The sequence below is a fragment of the Oenanthe melanoleuca genome, chromosome 2 (assembly GCF_029582105.1).
Source record: "Oenanthe melanoleuca isolate GR-GAL-2019-014 chromosome 2, OMel1.0, whole genome shotgun sequence".
In the NCBI taxonomy this organism is placed as follows: domain Eukaryota; kingdom Metazoa; phylum Chordata; class Aves; order Passeriformes; family Muscicapidae; genus Oenanthe; species Oenanthe melanoleuca.
Window position 1 is genome coordinate 8,106,344 of NC_079335.1, and position 21,473 is coordinate 8,127,816.

Consider the following 21,473-nt stretch of genomic DNA (forward strand, 5'->3'; position numbering starts at 1 on the left):
AAGTGCTTCTTTTCAACGTAAACAGCATTTATTTTAATGGCACTTAAGGATAAATAAAGATGAAAGGAGTAAGAATGCCATGCAGCATACCAGGTTGGGCAATTTCTCCTTGCAAGTGGCTTAACTGAAGGCAATTGAGCCTCTGCCTCACGTTCCTGCAAGTTTCAGACAGCTTTCTGGCTTTGTTTGTTCTTCTCAAGAGGGCTATAGAAAAGCAAACCAATAACTTTTGCACTAAAGTTAAAGTAATTAGCCTAGAACACCAATGTCAATATAAATATGATTAAAATGTGTAGCTACATGCTATGTAAACTATTGCTGCATGGAAGAGTGTGAGGAGAGCTAAATGACAAGAGCACAACAGAAACCTTAAATAGGGCTTTAGAGAAAAGAAAATTCTTATCAATTCAAAATCACTGCCTCAAAGCCAGTGAGTCTAAGCTGTATAAGTACTATTTAATCTACCTACAAATAAGATCTAATCATAGATGGCTGGGTCACTATCATTCTCCAAAGCAAGAGAAAACTTGCTAGCTCATTTGAGAGCACAGCTTTTCTTTTTGTGTGGCTGGATTTTTGGCATACCACAGCGGAGCCCTGTTTGGAGCCTTGTAAAAATCCCTTATCTGGGCCTATCAGTAGCCAAATGGAACACTGTGAACATTCCCCTGGAGCTGCCAGAGAAACAAGGGCTCCCTGAGGATTAACTTCTCAGCTAGAAAGAAAGCAAGCCTGTGTTAGCACAGCATAATGGCCTTCATCTGTAACCTAGATCTGGGCTGGCTTCTTTCAAATGCTGTTTCACTGTGTTGTCAGGAAGGGAAAAAACCCATGCTGTTTGCAGGGAACTTCAGAGATCAAATGGTGCCAGTAGGAACCCACCATCCCTCCCCTGAGCCCTTTTGGAGGAAGCCTGAGAACAAGGAAAAGGTCTCAAAAAGCCTTCCTGGAGAGAGGTGAGGGGCAGTCCAGGGGGTGGGGAACAAGCAGGGCTTCCTCATAAGGAACCAGTGTGAGGATAAGCATCCCTGTGTGCTTCCCTGCCCTGGTGTGTGGATTCAGGGAGCAGACGGGGAGATGGTCACTGCAATTTCTGGTCACTAAGCCTCTGAGAGCAGGAGCCACTCTGGTGAGTCACAGGGCAGCCCAAAGTGCTGACCACTGCCTGCAAACATCAGCTCCTCTTCCTGACTTCTGAGAAGGGCTGGGTCTAAAATAGAGCCAGGAAGGTCACCTTACAGGGCTCTGATTGTGACAAGACATTGCATCTCCCAGTCACTTAGGCCTTTCTGCCTAAAATATGTTGTCCTGCTGACAGTCTTTCAAGCAAGCTTCTAAAATGAAGGATGACACAGAGCCTGAGTCCACCAATGCTTGTGTGCAAAATTATTTTTTTCCCATGAGACAGTCTGTCAGCAGAATACCAGTCACAGTGCTGGAGCAGGAAGGAATAAATCCCTGAGCTGACCCACACTGAAGACAGGTCAGTACAACTGGGGTACAGCTGCACTGACCTCAGAAAGGGCAATGTTGAATTAATATGGAGTATTTAGAAAATGATACCACATTTATCTTGAGATCCTGATGACTTGGACCACATTCTGACTCTTTGTGGGAGGTTTATCAGATGCAGAGTGGGAATCTGAAGGGCTAACTTTGGAACTGGTCAAGGTAGGTAAGTTGGAAAGGGGAAACTCAATGTAGACATCTAATGGGAAGTGCTTCAGTTCAGAAAAGGCATTCCTGTATAGTTAAAAAACTTTAGTACTAGAGATTCATCCCTCCTTTGCTCATCTGAACTGTGTATTTGATGTGCCTACATCTATTCACTTATTCCACAGCATGCCCAAGCAGTCAGCCCTGGTTTTACAGACTCTAAATCCAAGAGCCATAATGAAATGCATCTCCTTACCTGCTCTGTGAGGGGCTCTCAGGCACGTGGTACATGAAGACATTTCCTCGAGAGGCAGCAGCCCAGTGACTCGCCATGTTTATGATGGGACATGTGATAAACTGGTCACTGATAAAACAGGAGGAGCAGAAAAAAGTGTAAAGTGTAAGAGAGTGTAAAGGAAAAAAGGGAAGAGCCCCCAAGCAACAGATCTCTCTCTATCTTGATAGTTTTCTTTAATTTTCCAATCCAGCTCATATATCTGTCTTCAAATCAACTGCAGGAAACCACATTCACCCTCTACAAGACTAGAACTACTTAGAATTCACTAGAAGTGCTGTTTTATGGAGTGCTGAACAATGACAGTAAACCAACCAGATCTGACACATAAGAAATATCCTGGGAAAAAAAAAAAAAACAAACAAAAACACAAAAAAACCCCAAACAAACAACAATCTCACTTAAGGGCTCATGATTATACTATTTTAAAGTTCTTTCTGGCACCACTGGGTTGTGACGGCATCTAATAAGAGGTCTTGTATATTTCCTGGGTTAAGGATCAATAATCTAATTTCTGAATTTTTGTCTGTGTGATTTCTTGGGTAGAGTTTCCAGAAATGGAAGAGGTAAGAGACCACTTTTGAAGATAACCTGCAGGGCTCATCAGTATTGAATTTCTGGTACAATGTGTCTGGGAAAGAAAGATTAACCAATAAGAGTGCAGTGAGGAAGTCAATTTAACACCAGGTCTAAAAGGTACAGGTGAAGCAAAGGTATCCAAACCTTCCTACCTCCCTTTGCCCCAAGAAGGGGGGCTGGAAGGTGGGTGAGCACGAGCAGTTCAAGAGGGGCAGGTAGAAGAGAGGAGACCTTCCTGCAATCTCACATCTCACTGTGATTCCTCAAGGCAATACAATAGACACATCTGTCACCATTCCCCATTCCTCCTGTGCCTGAGCACTCAGGACATGCTTTGGGTGTTTAAATACCTTTACCTAGATGAGTGCACACAAAAATATCTGCTGAGGAAGTGGGAGGTTTCAATTCTCAGTTTAGTGAATCTGAAACACCAGCTCTCCTTCAGGCTTGGTAAGTTAAAAAAAAAAAAATAAGACTGGTGAAAGAACGAACAGTGTCAGAGAAGCATAAAAACATGTTGCTATTTTTAACTGGTATGGTTATGAAAGGCACTGTTTAGGTAGCTCTCTTGGTTCAGCAGAGTTTATTTTAAGCTCATCTGTGAGACCACAAGCTTTGGGCTGACTGACCACAGGGCTCTTTGACAGTTATGGTTGACAACACCCAAATAAAACAAAAATTACTGCTCTTCACATGCCTACCAGCATGGGGCTTTAGAGGAGCAGATGGTCTCTGAAAACTAGGGAGTCTGGGGAGAGCAATAGCTCTCAAGAAATGCTTTGAGATACATTTCACTATTTAAAATGGATTTTCAGTTGGTACCTTGGGGTGGGGGGAAGTCAGCTATTCTGAGGAAGTAGGAAAAAACCTAAATACATAGTAACCACAAAAAATGAAGTGGCTATCTCTTACAGGCATGGAATACCAGAGTTAACAAAAAAAAAAAAAAAAAAAAAAAAAAAAAAAAAAAAAAAAAAAAAAAAAAAGTAATTTTACACCTGGGGAAAAATACCAGAAAATTGCAGCTAAAACAAATTCAAAAGTAGAATTATTTTAAAACCAAAAAATATGCACAATGTATGTAGTTTATATCAACCACTTATGTTGCTTTATCACACTTTGTAATCCTGTTAAAACTTTAGCAGTTAATTCCTGACATAAAACTTTTCTTGGCTTACACATCTATGCTGGTAGTAAGGTTTTTGTTAAAAAGAAACAAAACTAAGGAGAAAAAACCCCAAACATCAAAAAACCCAGAACCAATCCCCTGTTTTCTCCACCATGTATGTGATGCTGATATAGGTGAGTCTCATTCTGTAGCTACTGTTGCACCTCTCTTTCTGCTGTAGCTGGAGTAATTTCCAAAGTGTGTAAAACTAAATATTATCATCAGATGCCCTGGTCTCACTACTCATCCTTTTGCTTGGCCAGGAATAAGCCATTCACTTCTTTCCTTAGCCAAGGTGTTTGCCTCATACCATAAAGGAGCAGGTAATCCCTAGACCCAGGAGGCTGCTGAGCCTGAGGAGCTGCTGGTGTATCCCATTCCTGCTGGAAATGTGTGCTGTGCCAGCCCTTGCAGCTTGGCAAAAGTCAATGTTTGCACCACACTGAGCCCTGGGCAGAATGCCAGTGATCAGATGTGACAGCCCTGTGTTATAACAGCTCTTATAGAGGGATCTCTAGATGGGGAAAATGGTTAAAATGTAAGTCCTGCAGTGGTTTATTGTGGCTTAAAACCTCACTGATCTCAAGAATTACCCCCAGGGGTGACGTGGTGATGGGAGGAGACTGAAGACGAGTTGTGGCTTTGATGCCCATGAACCACAGGGCTTGTACATGTACTGCAGGGCTATCCTGGGACAGGCTGCAAAGGAGGACAAATGTGACAAGATGTGGGAGCTGATAAATGGCACAAAGCTCAGCCCACAGCCCTCTGGCTTGTTTCCTCCATGACCTCAGTGCACCAGCACACCTGGACCACCCAGAAACTACTGTCCATTTTTGGGACCAGATGTTTCCAAGAGATCTTGGCTCCAGCTCATCTCCTGCTCCCTAAGGCTCTCCCAGAGCAATGTTCTGCAGCTCTTATGGAAGAATAAAAGGAAAATCCTGTCTCTGAGGTGTTGTGGAGAGGCTCACAATGGGACAGAAAACACTGAGAGTGCAGGTACCAGGAGCCTGTACCTATGGATGTCTCAGTTCAGAGCACAGGTTGAACATCTTGGACAGGCCCATTAGGATTCAACTCACAAGTTTGTAAGCCACATCACATTAGGAAAGTAGGAGTTTTCACAATGAATCTGCTCATAAATAGAGACAGGAATAGGGAAATAGTTTTTTGATTCATTTCTGGAAAATCTGTTCCACGTAAACATTTGGTCACTGAATTTGCTCAGAGGCAGAAAACAGGAAGTTTTCAACTTCCACTCCCAAAGGTCCATGCAATGTTTCAGTACAAAGGATGGGAGTGCATTTACTGCAGGCAAGTTGCTCATTCCTCTGCTGACATGCATGAGCAAGGCCATGTGGTGGGGAAGGTTCTGGAGCACAACTCAGATGAGGAGCAGCTGAAGGAGCTTGGGGTGTTCAGCCTGGAGAAAAAAAGGCTCAGTGGGAAGTTTATTGCTCTTTACGACTGCCTGAAAGGGGGTTGTAGTGAGGTGAGGATTAGTTTCTTCTCCAAAGTAACAAGCAAGGGGAAGTGGCTTCAAGTCATGCCTGACATTGTGAATAAATGTATTTTGAAGGTTTCATAATTTACAAAAAATGTAATTGCTGAAATCAAAGTTTTCAAATTTGACCACCAGAAAAAAAAAAAAGTCTGACTGTATAATTAAAGGACTGGGAAGAAAAGGAACACTCTTAATTCTACTATCCCAGGGATGAGACAACTCAAGGAACTGTTGATGCACAGTGTGCAAGCAACCGAGACATCTATGACATAAAATTTAAAAAGAAGCATGAGTAGTCTGAACTCAATATCCAGTTCTAGAAAGACATGTCAAACTTTTCACAAGGCACAAAAATCAGTTCAATTTCTTTTACCAGTGACATTGGAAGCCTCACAGAAAGTGAAATAATATTCCCCATTTTCTGTTCATTAGCATAAGGATTTCTCAAGTTTTTCAGAATAGAAATGATTACTTTAGATAAGCAAAACACACCTTGCTCATCTCCAATCACACAGTTGTGCTAGGATGACTTTCTTACCGGGTGGCATTCTCCAATGCCCTGGAAAAGGATGAATAATCATCAGCTGAGTGTTCCAGGGAGTAATACCATGTAGCTGCCTCTTCAATGAATGAGTTGGATTCTTCTCCTCCCAGAGAATTTTGCAGAGCCTGATAAAAGGCTGTTTTGCTGTTGGCTCTTCCTTGGCTTTCTTCAAATTTCTGAGAAAAGAGTGTACACATGGAATTCAGAAACAAAACCTAAGGATAATTTTTTTAGTGGAACAATTAGGCTCAGATCTCCCTCTGCTGGAACAAGTCCTCTCTGCTGTGATCTCTGATTCCCAGGGAATTGAGTAGGGGACAGTCCTACTTTTGCTTTCCTAAAACTGTCACCAACAAGAAATATTGGCTTCCTCTGAACACACTATAGTACAGAAACCCCAATCTAGTAGGTCCAAATCACAGGGACCAAGCTGTGCCTGTTGGTCTCTAATAGTACAGAAATCCCACTGGCTCTCACAGAAGGGGCTCCCAGGGACAGTCCTCCACTGCATGTGTGTCCAGTGCTGTATTTCTGATATCTCCATGAAGGAAAACTAGAGGGGAGAGAAGTTACTGTTCTTTTCCTTTGAAAATTCCAGAAGGCAAGCATGTTGTGCAGGCCATTTCATGGCTAGGTCACTCTGCCTCTTCTGGGAGCACCTGTAAAGGAGCATGGCTGCTCCAATTTCTGCATTTAGGTCCCTTTTGGAACAATATCTGCCTTAACCTGGAAGGGAAATTCCATTCCTCCAAATCTGAATGCAGGGAACAGCCATGATCTTCAAACTATATAACCCTTAGGGCCTTTCAGAGCAACCAACAGGGAAATGCACTTTTTCTGAGATTTGTGATCTGGAACCTTTCTTAACATAAAGGCATCTTCTCCAGAGCAAAGTTCCCATGTCACAGGGACCACCTTCTATGCCAAACTATGTATCCAAACATATTTTTACCAAAACTAAAGACTGCTGGAATTTTTCAACACATCTTTCTTTGAGGAAGTTTTCAACGTTGTGAACTGGAACTTTTCACTTTAAAAAAATATATTTAAATTTCAGAAACAAAACAACTTAATGAAAAAAAAAAAAAAATCTACCCTGAACTTTCCTATGCATCAAGTCCTTTCAAAAGAGGGCACTATACAGGTGCATATTGGTTGAAACTTGGATAAGAACTCCAGAGAAAAAGATCTAACAAACCACCTCTATTATTTTGGGCAGTCAGTCTGATGCAAACTAGGCCAGTGTCTGCCCAGTTGAGTTACTGTGGATGCTTTACTTAATATATTATTTTGATGGCCCACAGCTGGTTTTCATCATGCTGCGAAAAGATCTTTCCACAACCCTATACAGAAAGTACAGATGGAATAATAACTTTTCAGTAGATTCACAGAAATGAAAGATGGAAAATAAGTTCCCATGTGCTAAGGCTGAGGTTTCTCCTTAGCATTCTAATGCTCTGTGCATTTTGAATAGGTGACTTTAAGGGATTTGAAAACTCTACCAAGTATCCCAAGATCCAAGAAGATCTTGGCAATTTTTCATGTATTTGTAATAGATTCTTTTGCTGGATTTTGGCCCATGCAATGTGAAAGAGCCATGTGGTGCCAGCTTTAGTAATCCAGATGGGATAAAAGATGGGGATCTCACTCCTGACACGTCACTTCATGTGCACAAATGCCACATATGAAACTGCACAGCACTTCTGCCTGCAAAATCATTCACCTTAAAACCAGCAGGGACAGGACACACATATTCTTCTGCAGGAAATGGAAATGATCACTGAAGATCTGGCTGCAAGTTCACTGAATTCAAAAGCAACTTTTCCATCACAGCTTTGGCACACATCAGTTTGAGTTCCTACTAATCAGCAGAAGCATTGCTTTATTTAGTTAAGAATCTCTCATTTGAAGACTTGGGTTAGCAGTTGTGGGTAAGAAAAGATACTTTTCCATGGCAGAGCAAAGCCCAGTCTCTTGTGTATAAATCAACCCATACAAGCAGCTTTCATGCAGTGCTTTCATTTTGTTGGCTTTTTAAAAGGGATTTGTTAACTTGTTCTGCTCTTGTCATGGATACTTAAACCAGAGAGAAACAAAGTGAAAAAAACCTTAGGGTATAGATTATGTAACCTAGGAACTGATCCATCACTGTCTCATCAATGGTCAAGTATCAAATAAAGGTTATGTTTGAAAACCACAGAAAAGGAGATGGATCATCAAATACCAACATATGGTTAAGGTGACAAGCTACCTGCCAAATGTTTTTGTAAATGCCAAAAATTGGTGAAAATGAAGTTTCATGAATGAGGTTTTGAATTTAAAGAAAAAAAAAAAAAAGGTTAAACCAAAATAATTTGGTAGTTATTAAATACAGAAACATCAGTTCAGAATAGGAAGTCCCTGAGCTGTAATGTGCTAGAGGTTTGGGGAGTTTTTACCAGAAGTATCAGATTTGCTTCCCCTATTCTTACAAACAGCCTCTTTTAACCACTGCTGAAAACAGCATTTTGTGCTGAGCAGCCCTTTGATCTGACTCAGTGTGGTCAGCCTTAGGTATTTCATGTCAGAAGTCAAGGAGAAGAGCAGAAGGCTGGCTTGGCTGGACAGGGATCTTCTGTTGGAAATAAGGCAAAAAAGGAAGGTGTGAGCCCAGTTAAAGCAAGGTCAGGTGACATGAGAAGAATACAGAAATGCTGCTTGCCACTGTAGGGAGAGAATTCATTTGGCCAAAGCTCAGGTGGAGATGAAGCTGCCAGAAATGTGAGAGACAATAATTTTTATTTTTTTTTCAAATATATTAATGAAAAAAGGCAGTGTAGAAATAACACTGACCCTTTCCAGAATAAAGATGGTCACTTCCCCCACAGGGACATGGACAAGGCAGAGATGTTCAATACATTCTTTGCCTCTGTCTTCAACACTGATGATGGACCATGAGGGACTCAGTGCTCTGAGCTGGAAGAGCATGACTGAGAATGATCAACTCCCAGCCAACTCTGAAATTGTGTGGGACCTGCTGCTCCAGCTGGATCCCTGCAAATCTACAGGGCCTGATGGGATTCCTGAGAATCCTCAATGGGCTGGCTCATGTCATCCCAAAGCCTCTCTCAATGATTTATGAGCACTCTTGGGAATCAGGAGAGGCCCCAGCTAACTGGAAGTTTGTGTCCCAATTTTCAAGAAGGACAAGGAGGATGTGGGAAACTACAATCTCACTTCAGTGCCTGGTAAAGTCATGGAGGTTATTCTGGGAGGTGTGAAAAACAGCTGAAAGGCAGCACAGTCATTGGTCTCAGTCAGCACAGCCTCATGAGGGGAAAGTCCATAGCAAACCTGCTTTCCTTTCATGACAAGGTAACCACCTAGCTGATCTGGGAAAGCCAGTGGATGTAATCTCTTTGGATTTCAGCAAAGCTTGTGATACTGTCTCTCACACAATCCTTCCGGACAAAATGCCCAGCTTTCTCCTGAAAAACTGTGAATCATGACTGGTGAGCTGGGTCAGGCACCAGGGGTGTGGGGAATGGGGTGATCAGGCTGGTGGCTGCTCTCTGGTGGGGTTCCACAGGGCTCCATCCTCAGCTCTTTTCAGCATCTTCATTAATGTCCTGGGCACAGAAGCAAAGGAGTGCCAGTGACACTAAATTGCCAGGGCAAGGGAGGGGACTGTCCTGCTCTGCTCTGCTCTGGGGTGGCCTCACCTCAAGAACTGTGTGCAGTTTTGGGCACCACAATATAAAAAAAGACATTGAGCTTCTAGAGAGCTTTCAAAGAAGGGTCACAAGGATGGTGAGGGGTCTGGAGGGGAAGGCACATGAGGAGCAGCTGAGGTCACTTGGTCAGTTCAGCCTGGGGGAGACTGAGGGGACACCTCACTGCAGTTACCATTTCCTTGCCAGGGGAGGTGGACAGGCAGGCACTGACCTATTCCCTCTTGGGGACAGTGACAGGACCCGAGGGAATGACCTGAAGGTGAGTGAATGCAGGTTCAGGCTGGATGTCAGGAAAAGGTTCATCCCCAGAGGGTGCTGGGCACTGGAACAGGCTCTGCAGGGCAGTGGGCACAGCACCAAGCCTGTCTGACTTCAATTAGTGTTTGCACAGTGCTCTCAGGCACAGGGTGGGATTCTCAGGCTGTGCTGTGCAGGGACTCCAGTTGGACTCAATGATCCTGAAGGGTCCCTTCCACCTCAGAGTGTTCTGTGATTCTGTGATTCACTGTGCCCATGTATGGGTTTCTGTGGCCCTCAAAATGCCCCCAAAACTCTGCCATTTTCAGAGTTTTCTCATCAATAATTTATAATATTGTGATGTGTTGACTCTGATGAAACAGGCAGAGATGGATGACAAACAGAACTAGCATTTGTAACATGGTAAGAATTTTCATCCCTCAAACAGCACTAAAATAGCACAACCTGAAACCATTTCTCAAGCATTGGTTTGGCTAGAGTAGAATTTAAACATCTGACTTAAACATGATAGCCAAAACCAAAGCAATATGTTCAAAATAAAATTCATTAAACATTAAAATACAAATATTTTAACTTCTCAGAAACTGATTCAATTCAACTGATTTTCCATGTTGAACATATGTTCCCATTAGAAAATATATGACCAAGGAACAATTTTCAAATCACAGTAAATACAACAGCTGCTACCAGATTAATAGAAACAGCTGCACAGCATGTAAAATAATTTACATTTTGCTAACCTTTAAAGGGGGATTAGGAATTGGCTTCAGAGTTATAGTGGGGTTTTCTAAGAAAGTATTTAAGAAAATAGTTAAAGGCAGCAGGTGCACCCCTTTCTACTCTTCTGATGATTAAAAAACATTATAAACATTGCCTAAATAATGAGCTAAATACTGCTTGCTGTTCTTGTTGCTGCAGGATTGCTTATGGAGCATATGAGTGGAACTGGCCCAGTGTTTTACTTAAAAAGAAATTGTAACAGTAGGTAGAACAAATATTTACATCTTCCAAGGGGCAAAATGTACTTTTCTGACAAACTGAAACAGTGATAATGCTAACAGTGTATACACAGATCTTAGGCCTTAAATGGCTTTTGACAAACACTGTCACAGAAGATGGTGAAAGACCTGCCACCACTCAGTAGAGTCCTGCTAGAATTCTAAGTAGTTTCAATATGAAGTAAAGAGTTCAGCCCATTGTCCTCACTGATGGCATTTATGGAGACTTCTCCCCTGGTCATTACAATAAATATACACATATCTACCACCTGTTGTATATTGCTGAATACCTTTATCCATAAAGAAATTAACTGACTAATAAAGTGCAGGATGGTATTTCTGTTTTTCACAGATCTGTTTGCTTACATGAGGTAAATAAACTAGATTTGTATCTACTCACTCCCCTGGGTCCTGGAATTGGGTTCTGCATCCAACTAGATTATAATAAGGAGGGAAAGAAAAAGAAAGCAAACACATGAAATACAACCTCAGTCTTTCAACTAAATCCTTGCAATGTGGAGATTACATAGTAGGGACTTAACATAAGGATGGTACAGACTGGGCTATACTGACCTCCACGTTTACAGATTGACACAGAGCAGCATGAGGGAATCTGTAAATTTAATGCCATTAGGTCCTCCCACCTGAGCATCACATATAGGACAGGGATAGAATTTTGTCCAGTTGGGAATTGAAATCAATATTTTTAGAGGTTTCTGTCCAGCTGCCCTAAGCTATGACTGCTCAAAGCTAATATTCCCTGAAGGTCTGCCATGGGAATTGCAGTGAATGGGTTCAGGCCTAACCACTCCATATGTCCCATAATAGTGCATTATGGTTCCACTTGCCATTCCCTTAACAAACTCTGCTTTGTTTCTCACTTAGTTTCAAGCTTGTGATGGCTGCACTGAGGATGAGTAGGAAGTGCTCCAGGAAGTGATGAATCTGTCTCAGTTCACATGAATAAGCATTTCAGTGAAAGCCATAAAATAGACATTTCATGGGCACACTCTCTGCTGCAAACATCATGAGGGACCTCAGCCTTTAACTGTAAGCAAATCGAACATAAATGTTTTGTTAGCAGATAAGTGATGCCTTCTGTCTTTCTGGTTCATTTTTAAAAGCAAAGACATTAATAGGCACAAGCACAGTGTTGCAGTGGGAGAACAGAGACACCAGCACAACCCAAGGCCAGTAAGATCCCACAGAACAACATGGTGCCAGTTGGATTTTCCACCTTTTGGTCTGGTTGCAGTCTAGAGGTTTCACTCTCACTTCTGTGTGAAGAGTGCAAAGAGTTTGTAACACTTGCATGCAACTTCAGTCTAAGGTGATAAGATTTGCATCATGTCTCAAGCTTGCTTACATCCAAATGGCTGAAAGTGCCTCCTTACCATTTACAGGATCAGTACTAAGAGAAATCAGGATTAACAGAGCAAGTCCTTGACTGAATTGCCCAGCACAGTTATTCCCAGGAACTGGTGGAGCAAGTCAGGAGAGGTTAAATGTTTGTACCCCTCACTCATCACACTATGCTGAGATCAGCCATCCTAAAGAAGATGGAAATTAGGACTTTGCCAATTCCTTGTTTCCCAGAGCACCTTTTAGCTGTGTTTGTCTACTGAAATGCATGCATGGATCTTCTCTCCACAGCAGGAACACAGCCATAGGTAGATTTGCACCCCAGGGAGGTTTGGTTCCCTCTTTTTAGAACAGATGAAATACTTTGGGTGTACTCAAAGGCAAACTAGTAATTATGCCTTGGTTCCCCAAATTCGGTTCAGTGCTCTGCCCACCAGCTAAGCCTTCCCACACTCCTTAGTGTACCAGTTAAACCAGCTTTGGCTATTCCTAAGAGGTGCAAGTGAGATTAAATTAATAATGTAGATGATTGGGATACAACGTGGATTGTCTCAAATCCTTCTCCAAGGCCTGTTGTGGCAAGAGGACATTTAGCACAGATTAAAGATCTCTTATGACATTTATGACAGAGGAAATGGGGCACAGACTTCCAAGTAACAACCACCATCTGCACTAGTTTTTGCCACTGTAGCTAAATACGTCTGTGGCTTATTCAGGACTTCACCATCAGACTGACTGCAAGCATACATGGTCATGGCTAGCACACAGAAATGCTGCTGAGGACCTTAAATTATTAAATATCTCAGTGATGGAAGGAGCAATGGAGGGAGCAGTTTCCCAGCAATTAATACTCTAATTGTGTCTACAAGGGAGAAATCAGGAAACTTCAATCCTGCAGCAGGACTTTAAGAAAACAACCCAGACAGGAATACAGACTGGTCAAAGCATTTATATTCCCTCAAGCCCTAAAAACCTGAAGCCACAGGAAAATAGAAATAGAAGAAAATCTGCACTAAAGAAAATCATCAGTAGATATGACCCTTTCTTATGGTTGAGTTGCACCAACTTACTGAGTTCCCTTCCAATCTTATTTTCTGCAAAGCTTTAAATAAAAAAGATATTCCAGATTTTATTTTTGGACAGGCAACATTTTTCTACTGAACTCTCAGTTGCAAGTGTTTTTTCTTTTCATTTCAATCTGACAGTGCTGGGATTTAGCACTTGTGCCTTCCATCATGATTTGTTGCAAAATTTTTAATACAACATGGAATTTCATCTCAATTTTGTAGACAACTCTCATATGCAGAAACAGTGGTAAAGGAAAGAATTTCACTTCCTACTCTTCATCACAAGACTTGTAATGAGGTCACTGAGGTTTATTCCCCTCTCACAGGGTCTGGATCATTATCTGCAGGCTTCCAGCATCATGCTATATCTTCTGTGCCTTTCTCCTATTACTTCCTCTTGAAATTGATTCCAAAAGAGAAAAAGACATGAAAAAAGAGCAGGAAGGTTCTGGTAGAGAGTAAATAAGTAATATGGACTTAATTCAGATGGGCCATTAATTGTGAATTAAATTGGTCTATGTGCTATTGGGTACTAGAAACAAGAAGCTGGGACTGACATTTCACTGCCTTCCAAGAGGTGAAATCCACAGAGCTATTGCAAGATAGCAGCAGACATTACTGCATGGATGCAATTCTTTTGTTTTCACCAGTTTCTGTCCAGAAACCTTAGACCACACATCAGGCCAGTACTGCTCTTTGTTACAGCTATCCATACTCAGAATCATCTTTACAAGAAAATGTACTTCCAGGAGACAACAGAGGACAAGGTTCCTAAAAGAAACTCAAAATGATGACTTAATCCTGCTGCACAGTGAAGACATTTATAATTAAGTTGCTTTCTTCTTTGTGAGATACTATGGAGATTAAAATATAAATAGGATTTTAAAGACAGTAGAACATAAATGCTAAATCACTTCTGGTCTCTTATCTTTTCATATCCCCCACATAAATGTTAATCAACACATATTATTATGCCATTAGTCATCCTGACCAAGATGGGCCAGGGAAGGACGATGCATTTCCATATTTCTATGGAGCATAATTCACAACTTGCAGAAATCAAAAAGCATCTCTCCAGGCTGCATATGATTACTGTTGTCACTGTAATCACAGTGAGACCCTCAGTTCATTACCAGGGAGTGTCTTCCTACCTTGATTGCCTTGGCTCTGCTGATGAGACCATCCTGTTGAGCACTTCCAATGAGCAGATCTACTCTCTGCAGCCGAGGGCGCTGCAGGGCTTTAGCCAGAGGTTCCTGGAGGTAAACTCCATCCAGCACTGGGCCCCAGTATTGGAATGGGCCACTTATAGCTAGCAGCTATGTTGGCAAAATTTAAAAAAAAAAAAAAAAAAAAGAGCAAAGAATTGTGCAGTTAATTCAGCTTACCCTTCAAATTCTATTTTATTTATGCTTAATTCAACTCATCTGATTCCCTTCAAGTGAACAAGTGACCAGGGAATAAAAGAACAAACTCCTCATTGGCAGGAAACAGTGATTTTGCTGACAGTCTCAGGAGGTGAAACAAACTGAAGAGACCAAGAGAAATTATGGTCTTATAGTCAAAAATGTTGTTTTAAACCAGGGATTGACTCCATGCTGGTCCTCATCGGAAATTTATTGCTGGTGGGTGTTTTAATTTGTGGGTAAAGGATCCATCCCCAGAATTATTTATACTGCAGCTTTCACAAGACTCCCACTTCAAATACAGAACACTGATATCCCATCCTGCTTTGTTTTCTGCATAAGTTCTGTTATTAAAGCTACAGACTATGACTCTCCTCTAGAGAAACACCCAGGGGCAGGCAAGAAGGAACTGAAAGAAGACAGAAAACAATATTTAGATTTATTTTAGAAGATATGATTAAAGCAGAGTAAAAGGAATTTAGTCTAAAGGAGAATGAAACTGTGAGTATTCATAGCTCAGAGCTGGATGTCATGGACAACAACTTCCTTCCACCAAAAATAGTCCAGTTCCTCTTTCACAAGGATCCAGACTAAATTTTTTTTAAAGCTTTCTCACAGTTTTGTGTGAATGGAAACTTTTTGATTTCATGCCAGTGGCATGTGCTTTGCTATGTACCTTAGTTTGAGCATCATTGAGGACACGAGCAGGCAACTGGCGAAGGCAGGCCACAATTTCCTCACTGGTGGATGAAGGACATCCCACATCTTCAGCCAGGGCTGCTGCTTGGATCTGTGCTCTCCTTGTAGTAATTATGGATGCTGGAGAAAAAGCTGAGCCTCCCTAGAAAAAAAATCCACAATATCAGTCAACACATTGTCAGAACACCGGTTCCCTGGTGCAGGTAACAAAGATGAGAAGAAAAATCTGTCCACATGCAGAATGTAAACCCCTGGCTTTTAAATTAAAATGAGTTCTAAAGATCAAAGCAAAGGAGTGATGGGTCAGTTAGGATGTTTCCAGCTCTGCCACAGTTATTTTGGAAAAGCTTTAACTGTCTATATTATGTCTCTAACCAAATCACAAATCTTTCTGAAAATTTTGGTGGATGGAGAAACATTGAGGCAGGAACAGCTATAAAGGTGCTGTGAGGGACAGGAGGGAATGGAGAGCCCATCTTACAAGGGGAGAATAAATGGAGTTTTGTCACAGCTCTGATAAACAAGGACTGAGAGCAGGTGTGATGTCCATAAAGAAGAGCCATTTCTACCTTGGGACAATGCTGGTACAAGGACAAATGAGCACTAAGTATTCACACTGAGTGTATATTTACTTTGACTAGAAACCAAAGATAACTAGCACAAGCAGCAGTGAGGGTCTGGAAGTGCTATGAACTGAGGAAGTAGGAAAAAAGAATAAAGGAAACTGCAGAAGATTAACCAGAGCATGAAGATCAAAACCAGAGCACAGACTACAGTTCAGTCTCTACCCCAGACTCTTCATATTCTTCTTACAGCCATGCCAACATAGCAAATGTTCTTAACAAGAAAGGATGGCATAACGTTTTTGAGTAAACATGAAAACTACTTGTTGAAAATGCAGATAAATTAGCTTGAATCTGATAAGATCTGACTGAGAACAGAAAGGTTGGAATAACTAGATATGGTTCAAATGACTAATTTCCAAACATTTGCATCAGTTTACTAATAATAGCTGCTAAGATTACCTTCTGTCCTCTAAGAAACCCGACAACCTAGTTGCATGATATAAAAGACCCTGGTCTATTGAACTGATTAACATCTTACTGAATTTGCTCAAAGCATAACTACAAGTCTTGAAAATCAAGTTAAAAAGAAACAGAAAACAAACTGCAAATCTTTTAAATTGAAATTGTCTCAAATCTCTGAGCTCAAAGAATTCTGTGAAGCTCTAGCCAGCACCCAGGACATTTTTTATATTTCATACAAGCAGAGTCAATTATACTGATGGGATACCATTGCTCACAACTGGAGAAATTGTTTCCAAAAATAGTGAGAAAGAGGTTATTGTTTGGGTGTAGAGACAGTCTTTTTAGTTTACTGCATGCAGAATTTCCAGTGCTACTACACTTCACTTCAGAAAGGTTTCTCTTTTTTTTCAACTGATCTAGAAGGCAAGCTCTGTTATTAGCTTAATGACTGAAATGAAGATGGTTCATAAGATAAGCAAATGAAAAACCTTTTTTTTTTTTTTTTTTAATCTAGGCCACTGTAAGAGCCATCTTCAGTTTTAAGAGAGTGGAAGAGCTAAAGAAGAAGAAATAAACACCACTTGGTCTTACTCCTGAGTTCTGCACTCAATTTAGATGAGAGCTCAAGTGACGAATGAGTTTTATTCTCTCATGGGATTTGCAGTGGCCCATTTTGTGTTTGTAAAGCATGATATTTGCCAGCTGCTGACTAGGTGCACTGACTCAGCTGGTCATGAGAGAGAAAGAAAAATATCTTTAATGAGACTATCTTGTCTGTGGGTGGGTTCCCAGCACACAGAGTGAGAACCATGTATTTTAACCTTGCCTTTGGAAGAGGATGTTCATCACAGCTATGATGAGTGAGACTAGAAAAAGGGTAAAACACTGTCAGCTTCCCTCACAAGAGGAGCTTCCTTGCATTTCATGTGTAGTAAGGAATTATGAGCCCCCTCAATATAGCAGAAAAACTAAATCCAGGACTGCACAATATTTACCCACTAATCTGGCAAACATATTCTTCCACATCAGATTTGAATGTGCTCAGCATGCTTTATCATGTGTCCACTACCTCCAAATGACATTCATGTAAAACAAAGTCATAAAAAATTAAAGGGCTTCAGTTTCCCAAACTCCAAAACTCATAAATTTTGAAAGTGTCAGTTTCTGTGGAAATTCTGAAGTTGCTCAATTAAAAAGCCATGTTTGGTAGGGAAAGAGTACTAAAATCAGATGATATATGGAGTCCAAAAATTCACTGGGACCAAGCAAAACATCCTTGTGTGTGCTTGATTTTGAACACGTTTCCTCCTGGAGATTTTAAGAGTTTTGCAAAGTTTCTCTGTCTCAGATTCCTACAACCTGAAAGAATGCTCTGAGGTCATGTACTGAGTAAAACAAAGATTGCAAAAGGTTCTGGATAGAAGTGTCCTCCAAGTTCTCTACTGCAGGAACAGAACTAAAAGCCTGGGCAGGCAAATCCCATGTCACAGCATGGGATGTGTATGGGCTGGCAGTAGATACAGTCAAAGATCAATGAGTAAAACAAAACCCCCAAACTTCTGCAAATACATTTCTGAGATGAGGAGAGCTTGATGGAGCCTCAGTCTGGCTGTGGATACTTTCTCTTCTTTCTGTGAGTGGTTACAACAGGTTTATTTGCTCTTTATTACTTTTTCTTCCATTTTCCATGTTAATGGCCACTTACTCCGTTTGCTTTTTTTTGGTAACACCCATATTCAGGAAGCAAGTCTTGCATCTGGGGTTTGAAAGAGATGTGGCACCTACTAATTTTAATCATGGGGTTTTTTACTAGGACTGGAAGCCAGGGTAACACGACAACCACGAGGCATCATTCAAAGAGTATTTGCAAACAATACCATTATGTTTCCTTCCCAGGTGCATCCAGAATATGTTCCAGGCTTTAGAAACATGGCTCCTCTTGGGGCAGAAGCTATGCAAGCAAAACTGTACCAGTTCTCTGCTTTACAAATTCACATCAAAATTCAGGGTCACCGTTTCTTCATTATTGCCAAAAAAAACCCCTCAAGAACAAATAAGTGAGAATAAAAGCTGGCATTGCCCAGAACTAATATTCTTTTTTGAGCCTGCAGTTTTCACATTAAACAGACATCTCCTCTAAACACTGAATCCACATTACAGGTATGGCTCAGGACACAAACCATAACAGAGCTATGATTAGCAGTTCCACCTTTTCCTATAAAACTATAATTTATTTGTGTGATTAGTCCCAGCAACCAGTAATGGAGGACTTGTGTACTTTAAAAAATAGGACTACTTAGGCAGAGGCAGAAACAGTGGAGAGCCTGTTTATTTCCATTACATGACACCCATATTACTATCGACGTGACAGAATCATGAATCAGAAAACCAAAAATCATGAGATCAGCTCTAGAATAACAAACACTGTGTTCTTTTTGTTAGTCCAATGTTTTTTAATTCTTCAGGAATTCTCCTGTACCTATGAACACAAGAGCTAAAAAATTCACTTTTAAAACTAACTTGTGCAATCTTCAGATATTCCAGCAGAGTTGTTTCTTGAAAGTGAACCTCTAAAAAAAATTTACATATACAATAAAACTGTAGTCATTAGCCACCTTGTCATTACTGGGGACATCACTTGATGTCATCACATCATTTAGAAGGGTTTTACAGGGAACTGAAGCCACACACACTTCTTGTTTTAGCTGTCCTTACGGATGGAGCCACAGCAAGGGGGAAGACAGAGGAAGTTCCATTGACATTTTTGACATCAACCCAGTTGAAAGTGTTTGAAAGAGCTAAGAAGAAGCAGTTGCAGCTGTGTTACACAAACCACAATAGTGTTGTTACACTGCTCTCCAAAACTCACAGTAATAGGAGGAACTTTAGAGTGTTGAGCAATAGCACCTACTGCAGCAAGTGATGGCATTGAAAATGGGAGGCAAAGCCTTCAGTGCTATTTAGTCCAGGGATCAGGATCATTGTCAGCATTTCTTAATTTCTCTTTTCAGTATTAGAGGTTCAATGACACAGTAGAAATTCAGACACCAGGCAATGTTGCAGCTCACAAAGGTGAGAAGCTGACGAATCAATATTCTGTGAAGGTGAACTCTCACTTTGTTATCAGCTGAGCTGGGGCTGGTGCCTCTTGCAAACTTTTCTTTTGGGACATCACAGCTCAACAGACTTTTATTGGTGCTATCCTAGCCATCCCAGTTCTTCCTCCACAAGCTCCTGCTGCTGATCTAATGAGATGATAAAAAGACTATATAGACCTGTATTTTGTTTGTGTGGCTATATTTTCGAAATGAGGGAGTCTAAATTAAATAATTGCAGTGTTGTGAGGAAGAGTGAGAGTGGAAAATCCCAGATGGTCATAATCATGCTTTACTTCTCATTATCCTGCTCTGTTTAATTGGCAATAAATTAAACCAATTAAAATAAATTCTTTAATTTCCCTGTCTGTGATGGTAACCAGTGGGTGATCTCTTCCTGTACTTATCTTGATTCGTGAGAATTTAATTTTGTTTTCTCTTCCCTGCCAGCTGAGGAGAGCAGTGACAGAGCAGGTTTAGTGGGCAGCTGGTGTCCAGCCAGAGTCAACCCACCACAGTGCTATCACTGTACTCTGAACTTCTGTCTCACAACATAGCTGGAAAAGATAATTGCCATGTAAGCTGCAGTGCTGAATGTCTTTTGATTCCTTGTTTAGTTTGGAAGCTCACTTCTGCAAAACTTTTCAAAAATTATTCAGAACACATCTAATGACTAGAAACTTCACTGGAACTAGATTTTATCACTCACACTCAGCAAACCCAAATACAGCTTCCTCTCCTAACATCATGACCTCTTGTTTTTTTCCAAAGTGACTTGAAAATGAAATTCTTTTTGAGCCACATTGTCTCCTCAACACACGCACTGCCTGCAAGTGAATGTGGTTTCTGTGATGGCTGCAACCAGAGCAGGCTTTCTGTGTGCCCTGAACCATGCTATAGGCAGTGCAAACAGCAGTTACAGTCACACCACCCAAAAAGGAGATCAAAAGACATCTAATGCAAACAGTCAGACCAAGGAAATGTCCTGAGAATTCTACTTTCCCAAAGGAGCCAGCTGCACAGCAATATTTTATTTGTTAAAAATAGGCACTCTCCAGGCTCAGATGCACACAGTTCCCAGCCAGAAGTATCTGTCAGACCATCTGGTTTGACCTCTGGGACAGCCAGGGCTCTTCCATTTCCTGGCTGCTGAGCTCAAGTGCTTCCTATCACTTAAACCATGGCTTGTGTTTGACTACAGCCTCATCTTGCATGAAGCATTTAAGCTGGGCTCAGAGACACAGAGAAACAGATACCACAGCCTTCTCCTTGGCAGTTTGTGCCTAGGGATAATCACTCCATGGACAGGCAACAGCACCTTATTTCTGATTGAGGGTGTCTTCAGTTTCAGTTAATGCCAGGTTAAAGATACTGTTTAAATCCTGGTTTTTCTCCCTGCAAAAATAAGCAAGCTGCAACTAAGTGACTACTGACTCATTTTCCCAATGAGTTTGGGATATTATTCTTTAACAAACTGGATTTAAAATATTTTCAGAAGTTGTTTTCAATTTGGACCCTATTTGCTTCTCTCTTGCAGGGTTGTTTTTCAGTATCCCTCACTGTTTTTCCTTAGATATCCAATTCTGGATGGTGGCAGGGGCTTACAAGACAGCAAGGTTGCAGGGCTCTATGTGATGATTGATATTAATGTCATTTTTCCAGGCTTTCATGAAGTCTGGCTTCAAGAGCCTGGAGAAGTAGAAAGATTAGGGAACAGCTCAGGGAGTCTCTGTCACAGCTAAGGGGGCATTTGGCAGACACCTGGCAAACACCAGCACGGGGGTGTAACAGGGAATGGTCAGGTCAGCCCAGCAGTGTAAGGGTGAGACTGAGAAAGAAATGTTTTTCCCTCCATAATTGTCTATTGGACTGTAATTTCGATATAAAAATGGTGGGAAGGTAAGGGTTCTCTCTCTTACATCAAAAATAACATTTTGAAGAAGGAAGATTTTTTTTTTTTGTTTTTCATAAATCAGCCTTTGCAAACCCCTCTTTGCTGACATCAGAGGCAGCCCTGCAAGGACAGTGTTCCTCTCATGAGTGACTCACAGAGTGCCAGTGTCAGGTTAGTGACTTGAATAACAGGATATGAATATTT

General features: G+C 41.2%; 1 protein-coding gene across 1 annotated transcript in view; it reads right to left on the bottom strand.

The window, feature by feature from the left end:
* The window catches only part of TG (thyroglobulin), a 144,623-nt gene that overhangs the window by 14,886 nt on the left and 108,264 nt on the right, over window positions 1-21,473 (bottom strand). The window contains exons 42-45 of the mRNA XM_056485106.1: window positions 15,230-15,394; window positions 14,299-14,466; window positions 5,744-5,925; window positions 1,913-2,020 (exon numbers count right to left, since the gene is read on the bottom strand). Coding sequence (XP_056341081.1) covers window positions 1,913-2,020; window positions 5,744-5,925; window positions 14,299-14,466; window positions 15,230-15,394 — 623 coding nt within the window. The remainder of the gene's footprint in view (window positions 1-1,912; window positions 2,021-5,743; window positions 5,926-14,298; window positions 14,467-15,229; window positions 15,395-21,473) is intronic.